At 49.4% G+C, this 15,257-nt stretch overlaps 6 protein-coding genes across 6 annotated transcripts; 2 read left to right on the forward strand and 4 right to left on the reverse strand.

Annotated features, from left to right (window-relative positions):
• Positions 1-170: 170 nt before the first annotated feature.
• On the reverse strand, positions 171-2,586 carry STEHIDRAFT_150644 (uncharacterized protein). Its single transcript, XM_007310531.1, has 7 exons — positions 2,284-2,586; positions 2,015-2,203; positions 1,774-1,942; positions 1,643-1,701; positions 1,239-1,554; positions 984-1,182; positions 171-925 (listed from the first exon to the last, which is right to left on the reverse strand). The coding sequence occupies exons 1-7, from the start codon at positions 2,531-2,533 to the stop codon at positions 278-280; spliced, it is 1,830 nt and encodes a 609-aa protein (XP_007310593.1). The 5' UTR covers positions 2,534-2,586; the 3' UTR covers positions 171-277.
• A 532-nt stretch (positions 2,587-3,118) lies between these two features.
• Positions 3,119-4,088, reverse strand: STEHIDRAFT_68093 (Phosphoadenosine phosphosulfate reductase thioredoxin; the record flags this gene model as incomplete). The annotated part of the gene is made up of 2 exons (XM_007310322.1): positions 3,119-3,616; positions 3,681-4,088. The coding sequence occupies 2 exons, from the start codon at positions 4,086-4,088 to the stop codon at positions 3,119-3,121; spliced, it is 906 nt and encodes a 301-aa protein (XP_007310384.1).
• Positions 4,089-4,538: 450 nt separating this feature from the next.
• STEHIDRAFT_162895 (alpha/beta hydrolase fold protein) lies at positions 4,539-6,388 on the reverse strand (the record flags this gene model as incomplete). Its single annotated transcript, XM_007310532.1, has 13 exons — positions 4,539-4,615; positions 4,686-4,767; positions 4,850-5,057; positions 5,148-5,182; positions 5,262-5,391; positions 5,464-5,511; positions 5,567-5,607; positions 5,681-5,765; positions 5,833-5,885; positions 5,950-5,970; positions 6,035-6,091; positions 6,150-6,178; positions 6,235-6,388. 13 exons carry the CDS (start codon positions 6,386-6,388, stop codon positions 4,539-4,541), a joined length of 1,020 nt encoding a protein of 339 aa, XP_007310594.1.
• Positions 6,389-7,270: 882 nt separating this feature from the next.
• Positions 7,271-10,517, forward strand: STEHIDRAFT_126010 (uncharacterized protein). The gene is made up of 15 exons (XM_007310533.1): positions 7,271-7,306; positions 7,381-8,623; positions 8,687-8,721; positions 8,788-8,796; positions 8,858-8,953; positions 9,010-9,148; positions 9,196-9,407; positions 9,462-9,480; positions 9,532-9,601; positions 9,655-9,694; positions 9,766-9,786; positions 9,837-9,939; positions 9,993-10,017; positions 10,071-10,123; positions 10,184-10,517. The coding sequence occupies exons 2-15, from the start codon at positions 7,523-7,525 to the stop codon at positions 10,400-10,402; spliced, it is 2,142 nt and encodes a 713-aa protein (XP_007310595.1). The 5' UTR covers positions 7,271-7,306; positions 7,381-7,522; the 3' UTR covers positions 10,403-10,517.
• Positions 10,518-11,688: 1,171 nt separating this feature from the next.
• On the forward strand, positions 11,689-12,828 carry STEHIDRAFT_68365 (RNI-like protein; the record flags this gene model as incomplete). The annotated part of the gene is made up of 2 exons (XM_007310341.1): positions 11,689-11,814; positions 11,875-12,828. Coding segments are annotated over 2 exons (1,080 nt in total), but the record flags the coding sequence as incomplete, so codon positions are not given.
• A 972-nt stretch (positions 12,829-13,800) lies between these two features.
• On the reverse strand, positions 13,801-14,654 carry STEHIDRAFT_162898 (uncharacterized protein; the record flags this gene model as incomplete). Its single annotated transcript, XM_007310534.1, has 4 exons — positions 13,801-13,824; positions 13,889-13,981; positions 14,044-14,166; positions 14,226-14,654. The coding sequence occupies 4 exons, from the start codon at positions 14,652-14,654 to the stop codon at positions 13,801-13,803; spliced, it is 669 nt and encodes a 222-aa protein (XP_007310596.1).
• Between the last annotated feature and the right edge of the window lie 603 nt (positions 14,655-15,257).

Genomic DNA, 15,257 nt, shown 5'->3' on the forward strand with positions numbered 1-15,257 from the left:
GTTGCAATTACTTTGCTTTGTTCTGTGGATACGGATGCGGATCGCGAATATCTATAACTTACTTAACGTCTGGCCTCTCCTGACAATGAATGATATCCTCAGCGCAGAGTGCTTCTCTGCTCTTTTTTTTCTGTTTTATTCAGCGCTACATACGAGTACAGTGTGGTGTGTGGCGTAAACTTAGAAATAGATGATTGGACGAAAGGATGACGGCTTTGCAACCCATCGGGACGAGTAAAATATCAAATTCCTCCCGAAAAAGGCTCCCTCCATACTACTACATTAGTTTCTCCAGAAAATCCGGAATTTCCAACCGCGAAAGACACCTGCCTCCGAGTTCTGGGCTCCCGAATTCGGGAGGAACAGTAGGAATGTAACACATCTCGTCGTCCTTGCATCCATCCTTGCATCCGCCCCAGACGCTCCAGTCTAGCCATTCCATCAACCAGGTGACTTCTGATTCCCAGATGGCTAGAGTGCGCTCGAGTTGCTGCAGAGCGGGGTTTGAGTCGTGGTCCGAGTTGGAGGAGGTCGAAGAGTCGATGAGGCGTTCGATGGGGAAGGCGTCGACCCACATTGTGGAGAGGACACGGCAGATCTGGGAGAGAACGTCTTCGATGGAGGTTTGGATGAGGTGTTCCGAGGGTGTGAGGTCCACGGGCAGGTACTTTGTGAAATGTGTATAGCTTCGGGCGCAGAGAGTTGCCATTGGGGCTACCCAGGCCGTATCCGTGCTCGGGATGGAGCCATCGGAGAAGCTGGTGCTGTTCTTAGATGGGACAATGGTTTTGAGCATGTATGGTGTGAGGATAATGAAGAGCCTCTCGCGCGCAAGTTCGGCACGCTCGGTGGTGTTGCGTGTTGTCTTGTCTCCTAGAACGGAGTGGAGGAGCTCGAGGTGTTTCCCGTAACGGTCCACAATGACCTACAGAGCCCAGACCAGTCAGCCTTTTGAGGAAAGACAGGATGAAATTTATCTCGACCTTGACCAATCCAGTCCAGTCTACTCTACTCTTTGGACGCAGTGTGGCCCAGTCCTCCGCATCGAAAGCATCCCTCACATCATCTCTGAAGGCCTGGACATCCGCATTGCTCCCACCAGCTGCACGCCACTCGATAAACTTCTTCCCTTTCCTAAGTTCCTTCAGACTGCTGTATTTCGCGTCCAAGAAGGAAACCATCCTATTCGGTATTTTACATAAGGAAATCTTTTTGACAGAAATAACAGAGATTCTTACCTCGAAACACCAATGTTTATCCTCGTCTCACCAGGAAAATGATAATGATTACCCCCGGCCTGTAGAGTCTCCCACCACGAGCTCGCCCCATCCCTGAGGCTTCCCTCCCAATTCTCGGGGACCTTTGGGATATTATAGACAGGGCCACCTGGTGGGAACGGTGGTTTACGATTTTGTGTCTGTAGGGATGGATATAGGAACTGGGACCGAGTCCTGAGGGTAGACGAGGATGAAGAGGTATATGGGTCGACGGTCGTGGCAGCGATCGTGGTGTTGTCCTTGTTCTCTGGAGGTCGTCGGCTGCCCCAACGAGGAACTATGAGGTTACAAAAAAGAATTTGTTCAGTGGTCCAACGATCTGAGAGGTAACACAGTGGATAGGGGAAGTATGCAAACCGACGTACTTAGTTCGGAATTGCTGATGAGCTCTAACCCGTCCGTAAAATTGCAATAAACGATCTCGCTGTGATGTGCAGGCAAGGGGTCAGAGCCATGATTGTCACATGAGGGATAGAAATTCCTTTAGGAGGCGTACAAGTCATGCTCCATCCTTATGATCCCATCTAAGTTCCATCTTTTACCCCAATCACAGATCTCTACAGCCCTCTCCCACTCTTGCATCAACATTTCCGGCCTCGGCTTTCCCCATAGTAAGAGATCTGATGTGTCAAATGGGCCTGTCGGCAAGTTGGATCCACTTGCTCCTGAGATTTCATCAACAGGACCAACCGTTCAGCGACCATATACGAGTATCAAAGGAAAGCAAAGTAATGCACCGTCAAAGTACGCCAGCCTTATCTCTCTTGTCGTCACATAAGTCTGCAACACGCATGTCCCGGCACAAAATACGTATGAGTGGTCGGGATCAAACGCGAGCCAGTCGGGCTCGTCAGGGATTATCGTGTCGCGTCTGCCGTGGTAAATCGTGGTCCCCGGAGGTATGGATGCTGGCATGATTGCATGTCCTGTTGTTCGAGAAGGTAACCATTATTATTTTGTCAGCATGAGGGCGAATGTTGTGCCATGAGGGTGACAAGAAGTGAACCATTGCGATACCACATGTTGGGCCACTCTTGCAGCAGGGAGGAAACGGCACGGAAGATCATGTTACTCGTTCCGTCGGGATCCGGTTTAGCATCCCAGCGCCATTTGAAAGAGTCGGAATCATCTCCCGCCGTCCCAGACGGCCTCGAAAAGAGAGCCTGTTCGCTCTGATGAGAGCTACATAGTACTCTGTTTATTGGCCCAAACAAAGTGGCAAGGGTGAATGTAGCAAAAGGCGTAAGGAGTCGCATGCGCTAAGATGGTCTAGATCAGCAGTCTGAGATTTGGGAGGAGCGAGAGCAAGATACAAGTAGCCTGAGAGGAGAAAAGAGGGAATCACAGGGAGATCGGAACTCGAGGTCTCGAGCGAAGGTTTATATCCACCGGGGTGGTCCGTGATGATAAGCCGTGTGCGCCTACAAGAGGCGCCATCACACCTACGGATCTACCTGTCGCGATTGCGGTCGAGTCAACAGATTATTGTAAGTGGCATGCACGAGCTTTGACGCTCCACCAGGGCGGTAGGCTCGACGAGTCACAAAGGAACGTTCTGGTTATAGCTCCTGTGGAATTCAAGGAAGTGTGGCCTCTCGAGGTAACCTCGAGAGAAGTACATATTTGAGCTTGAGTGGGCAAATTTCTGACCGCGGCCTTTAAAGAGGAAGCGACACTGTCAAACAGAAGTCATTTTAAGTATCGAAGTATCTGCACTTTAGAGCCTCTGCCCATTAGTTGGTCATTATATGGGCAAGCAAAATCGAGAATCAAACATATAAGCCTACACGTCTAGGGGTTTACAGCGTCGCATTGTGTTTGTGGCAATACAGGGCAAGGGTCTATCGGCAATTAAGCAGTGATACCAGCTTCATTCTCCTTGGTTGCGGCCAAGGCCTCTTGCTATATGTCCACGGCGCATAGTTCAGTTCATATCGTCGGATGAGCAGGAGGCAAAGGGAACGCACCTCCTTCTTCAGCTTCGCCTTCATGGCAAAATAATCCACATGCAAGCCGCACTCCGTCTTCTCTTGCTTTCCTGCCCATCTGCCTGCCCTCTCCGCCTCATCGCCCTCGCCACTCACAGGAACAGTACTGTGCCAGTCTCCGACGCTCTTGTAGCCTTTATCGAGGAGCTTGTTCCGTGGGACTTCGTTTGACTTAATATACCAATCAACGAGATGGAAGTTCCAAGCGAAGAGGGGATTGAGCTTGATAAGACCTGTAGAGTCGATTTCGAGAGGCTGGAGGGTGGCACGGGCGGCACCTTGAGAAGCACGACGACCAGTAATGACGGATTGAACATTCAGTTCCTGGTATGCACGACGTGCAGGTTCAACCTATGGTCGTAGTATTCCGTTAGGGCCAGTATGATGTAGATTGAAAAGGTATAAACCGACGTACTTTCACGTAGAAGTCGTAAACATCCTCGTTCGTCTCCCACAGTTTCTCTCCGTATTTTCTCTCGAAATCCTGCGCCGTCTCGCATCCATCCGGTTTATAGACGTTGACAGGGACATTATATCTCTCCTTGACCTCTTCCACCAACTCGTAAGTCTCAGGGAAGTGGTACAGGGTGTCCAGAAATATCAGTGGCGGAGGCGAAGTCGTGATTTTTGACAGCATGTCGATGGCCACAAGGCCCGTAAGACCGAATGCTGTGGTTTGGTAGAGATTGGGAAGATAGTCGATGGCCCATTGTAAGATTTCTTCTGGTGTGAGAGGGCTAAGATAGGCGTTGATCTTGTCAAGATTTTCCATGAGGACGGGGAGTGTAGCAGGCTTTGGGAGCTCAGGAGCTGCGACGGTCATGGTCGATAAATGTGTGAGAGGTGAGACAATGGCAGTCGAGAAGGAAGGTAAGGTATTTGGGAAGGATAAATCATCGTTGTCTCGATTGCATGACTGTCTAAAAGCCTGGGGGAAATGCTCATCGCGAAATTTCGACGACATCGGTCAGCACGCTCCTTACTCATGTGGCGTCGCTCAATTCGGCGTTCTCGACATCACACTTGAGCGAATCAACGCTTTGGGCCTCATAATCTTGCAAAAAAGGCCCAGAATCAACTCAGATGCGAGAATCTTCTGGACCATGTAGGAAGAAAAAAGTTTGATAAGGTGCTCTTTGCGAGGAATGAAAGCCCGGGCCTTTGTGAATGGGCCACAGGAGAAAAGATGGGCCACACGACGGATTTCTACGCATTCATACTATCCAAGCAATCGAAACATTCTTTGTATAGCAGCAGATAGATAAGCTCGGTATTAAGCCGTAGATTTGAAGAAATGTAATATCTTTGACTTGATAAACTCGTCGTCCTTCGAGTTTGCTCCACCACCAGCTGAAAAACGCCACATCAACGCTACGAAGTCAAAACAGAGCGACGTGCAGGTGTAGGACGTCGGACTGACCTAGATGTCCCCAAACTGTGTCTATCACAGCCAATTCAGCTCCATTTCTCATCCAAGAAACCTCGTTCTCGCTGTCTTCAGGCTATTTTCAGTCCAAATACGACTATGAGTAAGTGCACTGCTAACCCCCTTTGCACCGACATCCTAACAAACGAAACACTGACCGGAAAATACAAATCTGTCTTAGATGGCATGATAAGCCCCTTCGCCGTGATCTCAGAAAGACATTTCTCGAGGTCGCCACCGTGACGGATGAGAGAGACGTCGCCTTGCTGCCAGGTGTTAATGAGCGTAATCATATCATTTGCGTCCCAAGCATCGAGGAAGCGGGCCTCCCAGTTGCCTCGAATAAAACTGTTGAGGTCAGGATACCTGAGGGCAGCGAAAGAAAGGATGAAATCAGGGTTTTTGATACATTTATGTCAATTATGAAGCATGGAGAGGAAGAGCAACGTCACCGACATCCCGTCGTAGAGATACTGCTTGTTTCGGTACCACTGTTGTAGAGGCAAAAAAGGGCGGGTCTGAGGTTAGAATAGAGGATGAATAACCGGACAAGGCGTTCTTGGAACTTACTGTCTGCCCATAGGCCCACGCACTATACACTCTAGCGAATGCGCGTATCCCATGTTGTGGCGTAGTCTTGTAATGGCCGTTCTCAAAATCTTTGGAGGAGACAAGGGCTATCTTTGGCCCTTCGATAAAGCTATGTGGTTTCGTTGCGAGATTAATAATTGAGAAGTACGATCGAGTTGGTGCCATAGCAGAAAATACGCACCACTGATTGTGCGGACTGGTGCGGGCAGACCCACACAACACCACGAAACTAGATGACATGGATTGGGATCAATCACGATAGAGATATGTGCCGAGGGACTGACCGCTCAACCATCTCAGGATACATCACAGGCCAATAGTAAGCCTCGAAAATAAAACATATATCGCCACTGTAAGATGAGTGGCCATGGCCGTGATACATAATCTGAGGGGCAGACCTGTTGGGCGCCCATCGAGAACCCTACCACACAGAATACCTTCTTCACACTTAGATGCTCGGTCAAGACCGCATGTTGAGCTCGACTAGAGGAAACATCGTTGAGTTTTGTCACTAGTACGGCCCTCGACGGGCTTAACGATATACACACACATATTATCCTCGTAGGAGACTTCAGGGAAGTATGGACCGTTGTAAGGCGTGGGCTGAACATGCGGACCGGGTCAGCTGTGGACCCCACCATAGGTGCGTGAGAAGTAGTAAACTCACGGTGTTGGAGGGAGAAGACGACTATATGGAGGCATGTCATAAATGATATGCGTGACACCTAATACGGTTCGAACACGAAACGTACCTCTCCGTTGGAGAACAAGGCAAGCGTAACGATGTAGTACTTCTCCGGGTTCAAGGCCTACATAAAATTCAGCTTGCTCGTCCCGCCTTGGCCTCCACATGAGTCGAGAACATACCTTCTCTGGGCCGATCATATAGTCCTGCCCTGTGTAGAGGAACCAAGAAATATCTGAGAAAAGGAGACGAGATGGGCCCACCTACTCGCAAGTTTGCCTCCAAAGCAAGTCGGGAATACGATACATGGGTTCTCGGGATTCCCATACGTCTTGAAGGCGGTCACTGCGTCGGGTATAACCCCGTTAGAGACTTTGAAGCGTCCATGATGATAGTACTGCACGGCCGGTGATGTGGACATGTTTGAAATCAACGATGCAATGGTAGACGATGTGTTTGAGATGATGAGAGTAGAGGTCTGAGATGGCGAGAATATGATGGTTGGTATCGACGGGACGGAGACGGAAGAGAGGGTTCCGCCATGGGAGCCTGAGTGGTGAGAAGATTCATTGCGTGTGGCAAGTATTGACAAGCGACAAGCCTGGATGAGGTTCATTCTCTCTCGCGATAGCAACAATTGTAGATGCACGGAGCGCAAGATACGCCTAAAATCGGGTCGCCCAAAACCAACAGGCAGAGTTTGGCTATTCTTCTATGGACAGCTTGTAAAACAAGACTCTGCCTTCAAGCTAGTGGACGGCGATATGGTACTAATGAGCTAATTCATTTTCTGCTTTTCTTCGGGGTGCGATGAGTTACTTGTCAGGTTATGATGACCGTTACTCACTAATGAAGGTCAAAGAACCAAAGAACGGTCAGGGATATGGGCTTTGGTCTGTGTTATCACTGATGTCTTAGAGCACGCACAACTCCTCGTCGAATACTGACTTTCCTCTGGAGTTAGAGTCCTGTTTGAGTCCTGTCGTAGAGCACAAGTTAAATTCAACAGTAGTAAAACATGGGAGGAAAAGAATGCAAATAATTCCATAAGCTATTTGCTTCAACCAAAGTTCTACTCACGTCCGATACGCTGCAGATAAACACTGCCAGTTGGAATGAATCTCTTACCGGTATACGTACTAGGGGTGGTGCTTGACGGAAGAAACGCTGAGAAAACGTAGGTTAATAAATCCGGGTGTTGCCGAAGGGATCCGGACCATCCGTCGGTGCCACAGCGCCGCGTATGCACTGTTCCGTGTCTATTTATAGCAGTCCTCCTTCCGCCTTCACCATCGCCTCGACTGTCCTTCAACATTGAGCCAAATATTCTGCACTTACTGTAAGCATCTTTATGCACAATGACCGCGATAAATGTTGCTCAATAATCCGCACGGCGCATGTCTATTCCATAAGGGGTTCGGACCGCAGTCGTCCACACACGGTCAGGCATCCCCAAGGTCACACAGCCCTGCATATAAGTAGATTCACCTTCCCCTAAATCACGAAGTAATAGCGCTACCTTGAGCTTCGACCCCCATCATCTCCTAGCTCATCTATGGATGAGTCTTTCGCCGAATACTTGTCTCTAGGTGGCTTTTTCCCCACAAACTCTAGAGAGCCAAACGCACCCTCTGGAAGCCGTTCACAAGTTGCTCAATTACAACTCGATGACATATCACAGGAATACTTTGATGCCTTCATGACTGATCCGTCTCTGGCGTCGATGTTCACGCCCGACCTCAACGGCTTCTCACAACCCGTGCAGGCAGCCACACCATCCCACGGCATCACTGGAATGTCACAATCTTCACCATCAGCCATGGAGTCTTGTCCAGCCTTCCCGCCCAGTAGCTCGGAAATGAGTCATCCTCAAGCGACATTCTCCGCACTTACAGACGCGCAGTCGAATATGTCCCAACAGCCCCAAGTAGACGCCCAGTTACAGCTTGAGATTCTGCGTGAAACGCGCAGAATTCGAGAGCTAGAGCTCTCCATAATGGAAGAGAAGCGACGTGCCGGTGAAGTTTTGCTCAAGCAACGCGAAGCAGAACTGGCGTTGGTGAATGCTAATCGGTTCAGCTCCCATATGGCCGATCTCCTTCAACCCCCATATCCACTGTCAAATCCTTCAGAGTCCTCAGTCGCCACGTCCCCTCTCGCCTCATACGTTTCCTTGGACAATCTCCCAGCGTCCAGCTCGCCAGACTTGTCTGTGGACGGCCTTGCAGATCCTCCCTCTCCACCTGCTACCACGGCGCATGATCCTGGGCCGTCCACTGGCCCCCGAACTAGCCCTCCCGCTAGTGAAGCATCCCCACTGATACAGGAACCGTCCCCTTCACCGCTTCCAAGCGCAACACAATCGAAGAAAAAGGCGCTAATAGTCGACGAACGTGAAGCTCGCTGCTTGCGCTGTTCGAAGGTTATGGCCAAGCTCCTAATTCGCGGCTCTCGGAGCGAGCTGGATGCCCCGTGTCAACTGCACTTTCAGTGCGAAGTTTGCGAGCCTGTGTTTCACCCTCGGACAACATCGAAAAAGAGGACTAATCAGCTCGAAGATACGACTCTTCCAACACTATGCAGCGTTTGCACGAGAGTACAGGGACAAGGGGGTTTCGTTTCGAAGGACAGGGCCCCATTACTGTTCACGGTCGAGGTAATGACTGCAAACCTCTTATTTCGTCTTTATCATAGTTTGGCTCATAAATGACCCGTTCAGGTCATATGTATTCCGTGCTCGCACAAGTATAAGCGGTAAGAGCATATCATTTTGTGCGTTATAGTTTGCCTGAGTAAAGCTTCCTCATACTGTGCGAACAGATGCAGCAAGTAAGAGACTTCTATTCATCTGCTCGGTCTGACAAGCTAACACGGTGTGGCTTATGATCAGCTGCGGTGGAGGGTCCAGCAGGGCTGGCATCGGGAAATGGAGATGCAAGGAACTGTTCGAGGATAACAGAAAGACCTGCAGTCTGTCGCATGCCAGGCGAGCTGCAGCGCTATAAACTCTATATCACTCGCACTAACAGGTTCTGTGTCTAGACTTGGGACGCGGGATATGGAGCTAGCTGTCTGGGAGCTTCCTCGTGAAGGTCAAGAGCGCAAAGAATTCCCAGCAATGTTGACCGCTTGCGAAACGTTGTGGCGCGAGCATCTCTTGTCCAAAATTGCCATTCCAGAGGTATGTGCCATGCCTCCTGAACTCCCGCAAACGTTGACGTCTTCCAGGTCCTTGAGCACAGTTCGGCGTTGACATCCTTCCAGGATGTTCAGCAAAAAATCATTGCTCGCGGATTCCCCGGAAGAGTAATCTTCACCCAACAACCGATGACACCTTTACACCGCACATATATTGCGTTGACTTGGGCGAAGACTCGACCAAGGCGGGACAAGTCTAAACCTCAGTGGCAAAAGTCTGCCGATAAGACGACGGATGAATGGTATGCATTTCGGCGTCTACCGTATGCTTTGGCTCACGCCTCGTATACTTGCAGGATTGCTTTCAATACGAGGGTAAATGTCGCTGCCTATGTAGATGCATGCTTAGCTCACCTTTTACTGCAGAAATCGAACGTTTTTATGCCTTCTGATTCAATTCTTTGTGGAATGTGGTTCGTAGAATGGAATATCGAAGGTTCGTCGGTTGTCTCGTTCATGCATCGTGCCCAATCAACTAAATCGCCTTAGCTCGTACGCTCATGATCGGCACTCTCACCATGTTCGATAGGTGAGTGAGGAGTTCTTTCGTGATTTTCTTGATGAATCCTTCGTGCCCTTACATGAGACAACCTTCGGTAGAGGAGAGATAGAGGATCGCAGGTAAATAGTGAGATCCATCACGCGATACGGTATCACTGAGAAGACAGCAGCGTTTTCTCCTACAGCTCTATGCTGCTCCGCATCTTCGACGAGATCGAGAAACATAACGCAGAGTTTCCGGAGGATTCATGGCACCCGCCAGAACATCTATGGGTAAGTCCTGTCATACCCTGCAGTGGATGAGTTCTCACAAAATACGCAATCAGGTTGCTCCAAAGGGTGCACCTGATCGTAAGACCACTGTCTTCGTCTCAGGGGCCAACTGACGACTTTCGCAAATCTAGCTATGCGTGGACGCCTAATAGAGTTGATCCAACGACGATTGGGTTTTCTTCCAGGTATTTCTCTTGCTTCTCTTGCGCTCTGGGATGCTTATATCCATGTTTTTGGTCTTCCAGTCGACGAATACGTATCACGCTACCCCAATATCGACCGTACGATATTCGGTCCCAATTCCGGTAACGTCGCAAAAACCATCTCACAACGGGCGTCCGTGGACGGGTATGAAGGCTTGAACGTCTTCGTGCGACATCTTGGAAACGACATCAAGGTTGAGAACCTGAAAAAGATGATGACAATGGAGCTGGCCAAGATTCCGAAGCACGTTGAGACATGACAAATGGGCCATATTACTGTTTTCTTCTGTTCCATGCTTTCTCTGCCTTGCTTTCGTAGTGCGTTCTGCGGACTTGGAGCATCCGTGTCCTGTCCTATCATAATATATAGTTAATCGACATGTTCGAAAGGAGGACAGGAAGTCCTTATGACGAGGGCCCTTCCAGTAATTTGCAATTTATGAAGCAGTGCAAAGTTGATGTTGATGGCACTACTAGGCGGCGTCTTCTCATCGTGACTCGTACCCAAATCTCACACATATACGATATATATTACAAGCCTGGCTTCAACGTGGCCTGTCTGCGCACTTTGTAGGCCCCCCTTCTCTGACGTCCGAATTATGGCTGGACTCCTCGGTAGACTAAAACTCGGTCTCCCAAATCATGGTCAAGAGCGGTACGGGTTGTTTAAACAATGTTTCCTTCCCATCATGGCAAGTCATGCTATTTTCAATCCTTCTAGAAGTGACCAGATATCGGACAAGCCCGTCGAGATTATCGAGGACAAGATGATCAGCGGCGAGTATAACAACTCTCTGGACGACGTATCCGCAGACCTTTCGAGCGACTCGGAAACTGTCGAAGCCAACGGAGTTTACTATGTGAGTGTCTATCGTTGCGCAATTAGCAATGTATCGTGATACTGACTTGCCCGACTTATCTAGATAGACAACGTTGCCCAGGCGGATGTTCTGGAGAAATCAATCGCGAACGGATTTGCTTCGGAATATGTCCCTGACACGATCATGGCTTTTCCCCGCCGTAAATCGCACAGCCAGAGGCAGCACGCGCAAAACATCGCTCAGCTGGTGTTCCCTGACTATTCACCAGAGAAAGCCCTGATCCACTATGAAAAGGCCCTGTCGCATGCACGTCGCGTCGCTCGTCAACGGAAAGAGCTAGAGGTCTTGGCTCAATATTGGCGCTACAAACCTGATGGTCTGCCATCGCTCTTACGGGTAAGCGGGGGTTTTCTTAGATGACAGAACTCTTCATAGAAACGCCATGAAGTTGACTTGTCCACAAATATAACACAGGGTCCATGGCTTGGACAGGAAGTTGACCCGGTATCACTAGATGGCCCCCCAGCATTCCCAATGCCCGTCGAAATTGGATCGGAGGATGACTTTGAGGTAAATACACGTCGCTCATGCCCCACACCCTGTCTCTGATCTTATCTCCCTAGGACGTGTTTAACTTCCTTCACCATAACGCCGACCCCAAGGACTTTCTCTCTCGCAATGCGGACCCGCAAGCCTATCGACTTAAACTGGGAACGGAGCTCAAATGGAACACGCCCATGGTCGAGTTCAAGCGCGGTGTGGTTTACGAAGATGGTCGCCTCGACCTGTGCAAAATGGTCGTCGGGCCGACACATGTCGAGAAGTTACTTGACTCCTTGGAGAATAATACGGTAGATATTAAATTCATTTGTCAACTCGATCATAAACTAAGGCCATACACACGACCATAGATGATCACACAATTTTTACTCGGAAATAACGTGTCTTCAACCACTGGTGCTCGGCGAATCGCTAAGTTCATCGCAGACCATCCAGGTCGGATTGAAACATGGTATCTAGCTGGCAATCACATCCGACCTCCGAGCTTCAAATTATTGGTGGACTCCATGATTTGTAGTTCCCGTATCACAAACATCTGGCTCAAGCGAAACCCTCTGACCTCCGCATCGGTGTTCGATATTCATCGCCTTATTACGAACACACCCAATCTTCGTACCTTGGACCTTGAAAACACAGAGCTTGGGGATGTAGGCGTAAACCAGCTGTTCTCTCAGCTAACGGGGAAGGAAGTGCCCCTTCGGAATCTATACCTGAACTCCAATGGGATCGGAGTCAACGCCTCAAAATCTCTCGCATCATTCCTCGCACATCCCTCGTGTAAACTCGAGTCCCTCTATCTTTCGTCGAACCCCATCGGAGACGCAGGCGCCACACACCTCGCTGCAGCGCTGAAGAGCAATACCTCTCTTATTCGCATCGCTTTCTGCTCAGCTGGTCTCACTTCCAGGGGCATCGCCGACCTTTCCTACGCACTCTCAAATCATCCTTCCATTCGAGCGCTCATGCTCGCTGCGTCGATGACCACCGAGGCACATCGTCAGCGCTTTAACCACATAGCGGACAGCGCCATTCCCGCCCTTGTGGCTCTAATGAGCAATCCATCCATGCAATTTCTGACGCTGGGTAGGGTTGCATTTTCGGTGGATGGCTGGGAGACGGTCAAAACAGCGGTCGAGGATACCAACATCTGCGATCTTGTAGCGCATAGGCTGCATGCACCCGGGGAGGCACCGGAGTGCTCTTTGACTCTGCGCAAGGCGTTGGCAGCAAATGTGAAGAGGCTATATCCGAAGGAAGAGAACTATGAAACGTTCGCGTCTGGTATGGGAGCACGGTCATTGTAAGTGATCTCTTGTCGGAATAGGCGGCACTGTCATTGACCATCATTGCCTAGATATTCATGTGCCGATGTACGCTTGATCGATTCTGTATACAGAACGAGGGATAAGTACGGGGGCGGTCATGTTCAGCAGTATTGGACGCCTGGAGATCCTGTGTGGAAGCTAGTTGATGAGGATTTATGACCACACTTTCCCATTGTAGAGAGAAGGAAATGTCTGGGAATGATGCCCGAGATCGTTGGAGCAAACCGACTCCTCTTCAGATCCACGCTGTCGTATAGTGGTCATAATTATTCGACAAATATACGTTGAAATAGTTATTTCATTTGTGCGTGCGATCACTTGCGAGAGCAGTTTCCAATAGCACCCTCACGTCTTCGTCGATCTGGCCACGAAAACCTTACGAAGCTCGAGATCTCAGAGGACGGTACGTACCGAAATATCACTGTCAGTGAAGGTTCAGAGCTGAGAATGAATTACACGTCACTTGGCGTCTGGTTCATTGACGACTTACCTGAATCGGACAAGTTACAACATGATACTACTCACTGATCATGAAAAGGGATCACCAGTACCGTGCCTAATAAGTCTGTATGTCGTCTTGTACTTCATTTTCTATATTCGACGCATGTACACACATCGATTACAACTTCCCCTTTGTTCTTTGGGATTGCAGCTAGGAAATTCATGTGGTCGGGGCGATCCATTGACATTGTCACATGAAGAACATACAAGAACTTCATCTCTACACCGTGAATGTTGATCCGTACGATTATACAATCGCTAGACGCTTGGCACATGAGTGCAAGTACAGAGGTCGGTGACGCCACAACACGTAGCTACTCGTACACAGAAAAACAGGGGATAGCAAGGAACAAAGCGGCAACAAAGAGGATGGGCAGAATGCGATACAAATATACAACGAACCCGCGCCCGAAGAACCGATCACCAGTACTACACGCGCTTGATGTCGGCCTAAGGCTTATATTGAAGAAGAGCCTAATGCCGTTCAGCAATGCCATTCAGTACTACGCTAGGAATAGAAGAATCAGAGGACACGCACCTGCCAAGAGCCAGAGGAAACTTGAACAGCCCCCAGGATGAGTATATCATTCTTGGTGATTCGGTAGCCTCTACCATTCAGAACAACTGTATGCTATTGATAATATGGAACGTTTGAAACCCAACTTCGATGGCCCTTATAATGAATAGACTCACCGCCAGAAACGAATCTACTGTACGGCCGATATGTTGAATGAATTTTTCAAGCCTAATTGGATTCTTAGCAGGCGTCTCATCCCTCGTCTGAACTTGACGCTGTAGCTCTGGGTATCCCGGCCACTACAACATCCAGCAGACCATGAGAATCGACAGCGAAAATAAAAACGAGTGTCACCTACAAGCACGCGTATCTGAGTCGATGCTTTTGCCACTGGAGAGAAATACGCTTCTCGGCCAGGAATGTCCAAGCAGTTACCTGCGGCAGCATCCGTGACCGATAAGCCTCTTCCTTTACCAGGAAGCCCAAAGAAAATGGTGTTTCCAAGCTGCGGAGCCCATACATAGCGATCAAAGTCGGTGGTTGTTCTGGGTAACCAGTAGAACTGGGTAACGATGAGATGCGGAGCCTCTGCGTAATGGTCCAGGCGGATAGTGGGGTGAGGATATCCAAGGCTATTGGCTTTAAGAAAGTAACAACGACCCTGCCCATCGTAATAGACATCAAGGCTTTCGATATCTCTCTTCAGATAGTCACGGAAGTGTTGGCGAGCAGTATTGGTTCCAAATGTGCGGGCTACGTAGCCGTCAGTGAGGAGGGCGGCCGCCATGTCGCTATATATCTGCGCAACAAGGCCTTAGTATCAATGGTGCACGGTATGAGGATGATCCTAACGCACTCGTTCTCTGGATGCGTAGTCCGACATGCTTGAGGAGGATTTTGAGGGATGGCGAGGTAGAAATTGGTCTGACAGAACGTTCTTTTATCGACGAGAGCCACATAGCTGCAGTGGGTATGTTTGTTGTCGACATGGCCATACGAAGGCGCGTAGAGGTGTGGTCCTGGGGTGAATACAACTGTCTGAGTATGACTATCTCATACCGACATTTCTGACAGACAGAAGCGTACAACCTCTGAAGAGCGAAAGGAGACGTTTACAACTGTGGATTCATAGCATCGCGTATATTCTCATATGGCTGTCGCTTATTCATAGCCATGCGATGTGATCCCGGAACGAAGACAAGCCATGCACAAAGATGCAACCACTCAACTGTGGGGCAAGGCAAGGCATACAGATGTAATCACTACATCTGCGACATACGGCGCAGAGAGCATGGTGGCCAATGCGGCGTCAAACTGGAATGGCGTCTCTTAGTAGCTGTATGCGCGTTGTACACATATTCGAAAGTAAGACGAGTTCCGAGTACACATC

Source organism: Stereum hirsutum, assembly GCF_000264905.1.
Source record: "Stereum hirsutum FP-91666 SS1 unplaced genomic scaffold STEHIscaffold_20, whole genome shotgun sequence".
Lineage (NCBI taxonomy): Eukaryota > Fungi > Basidiomycota > Agaricomycetes > Russulales > Stereaceae > Stereum > Stereum hirsutum.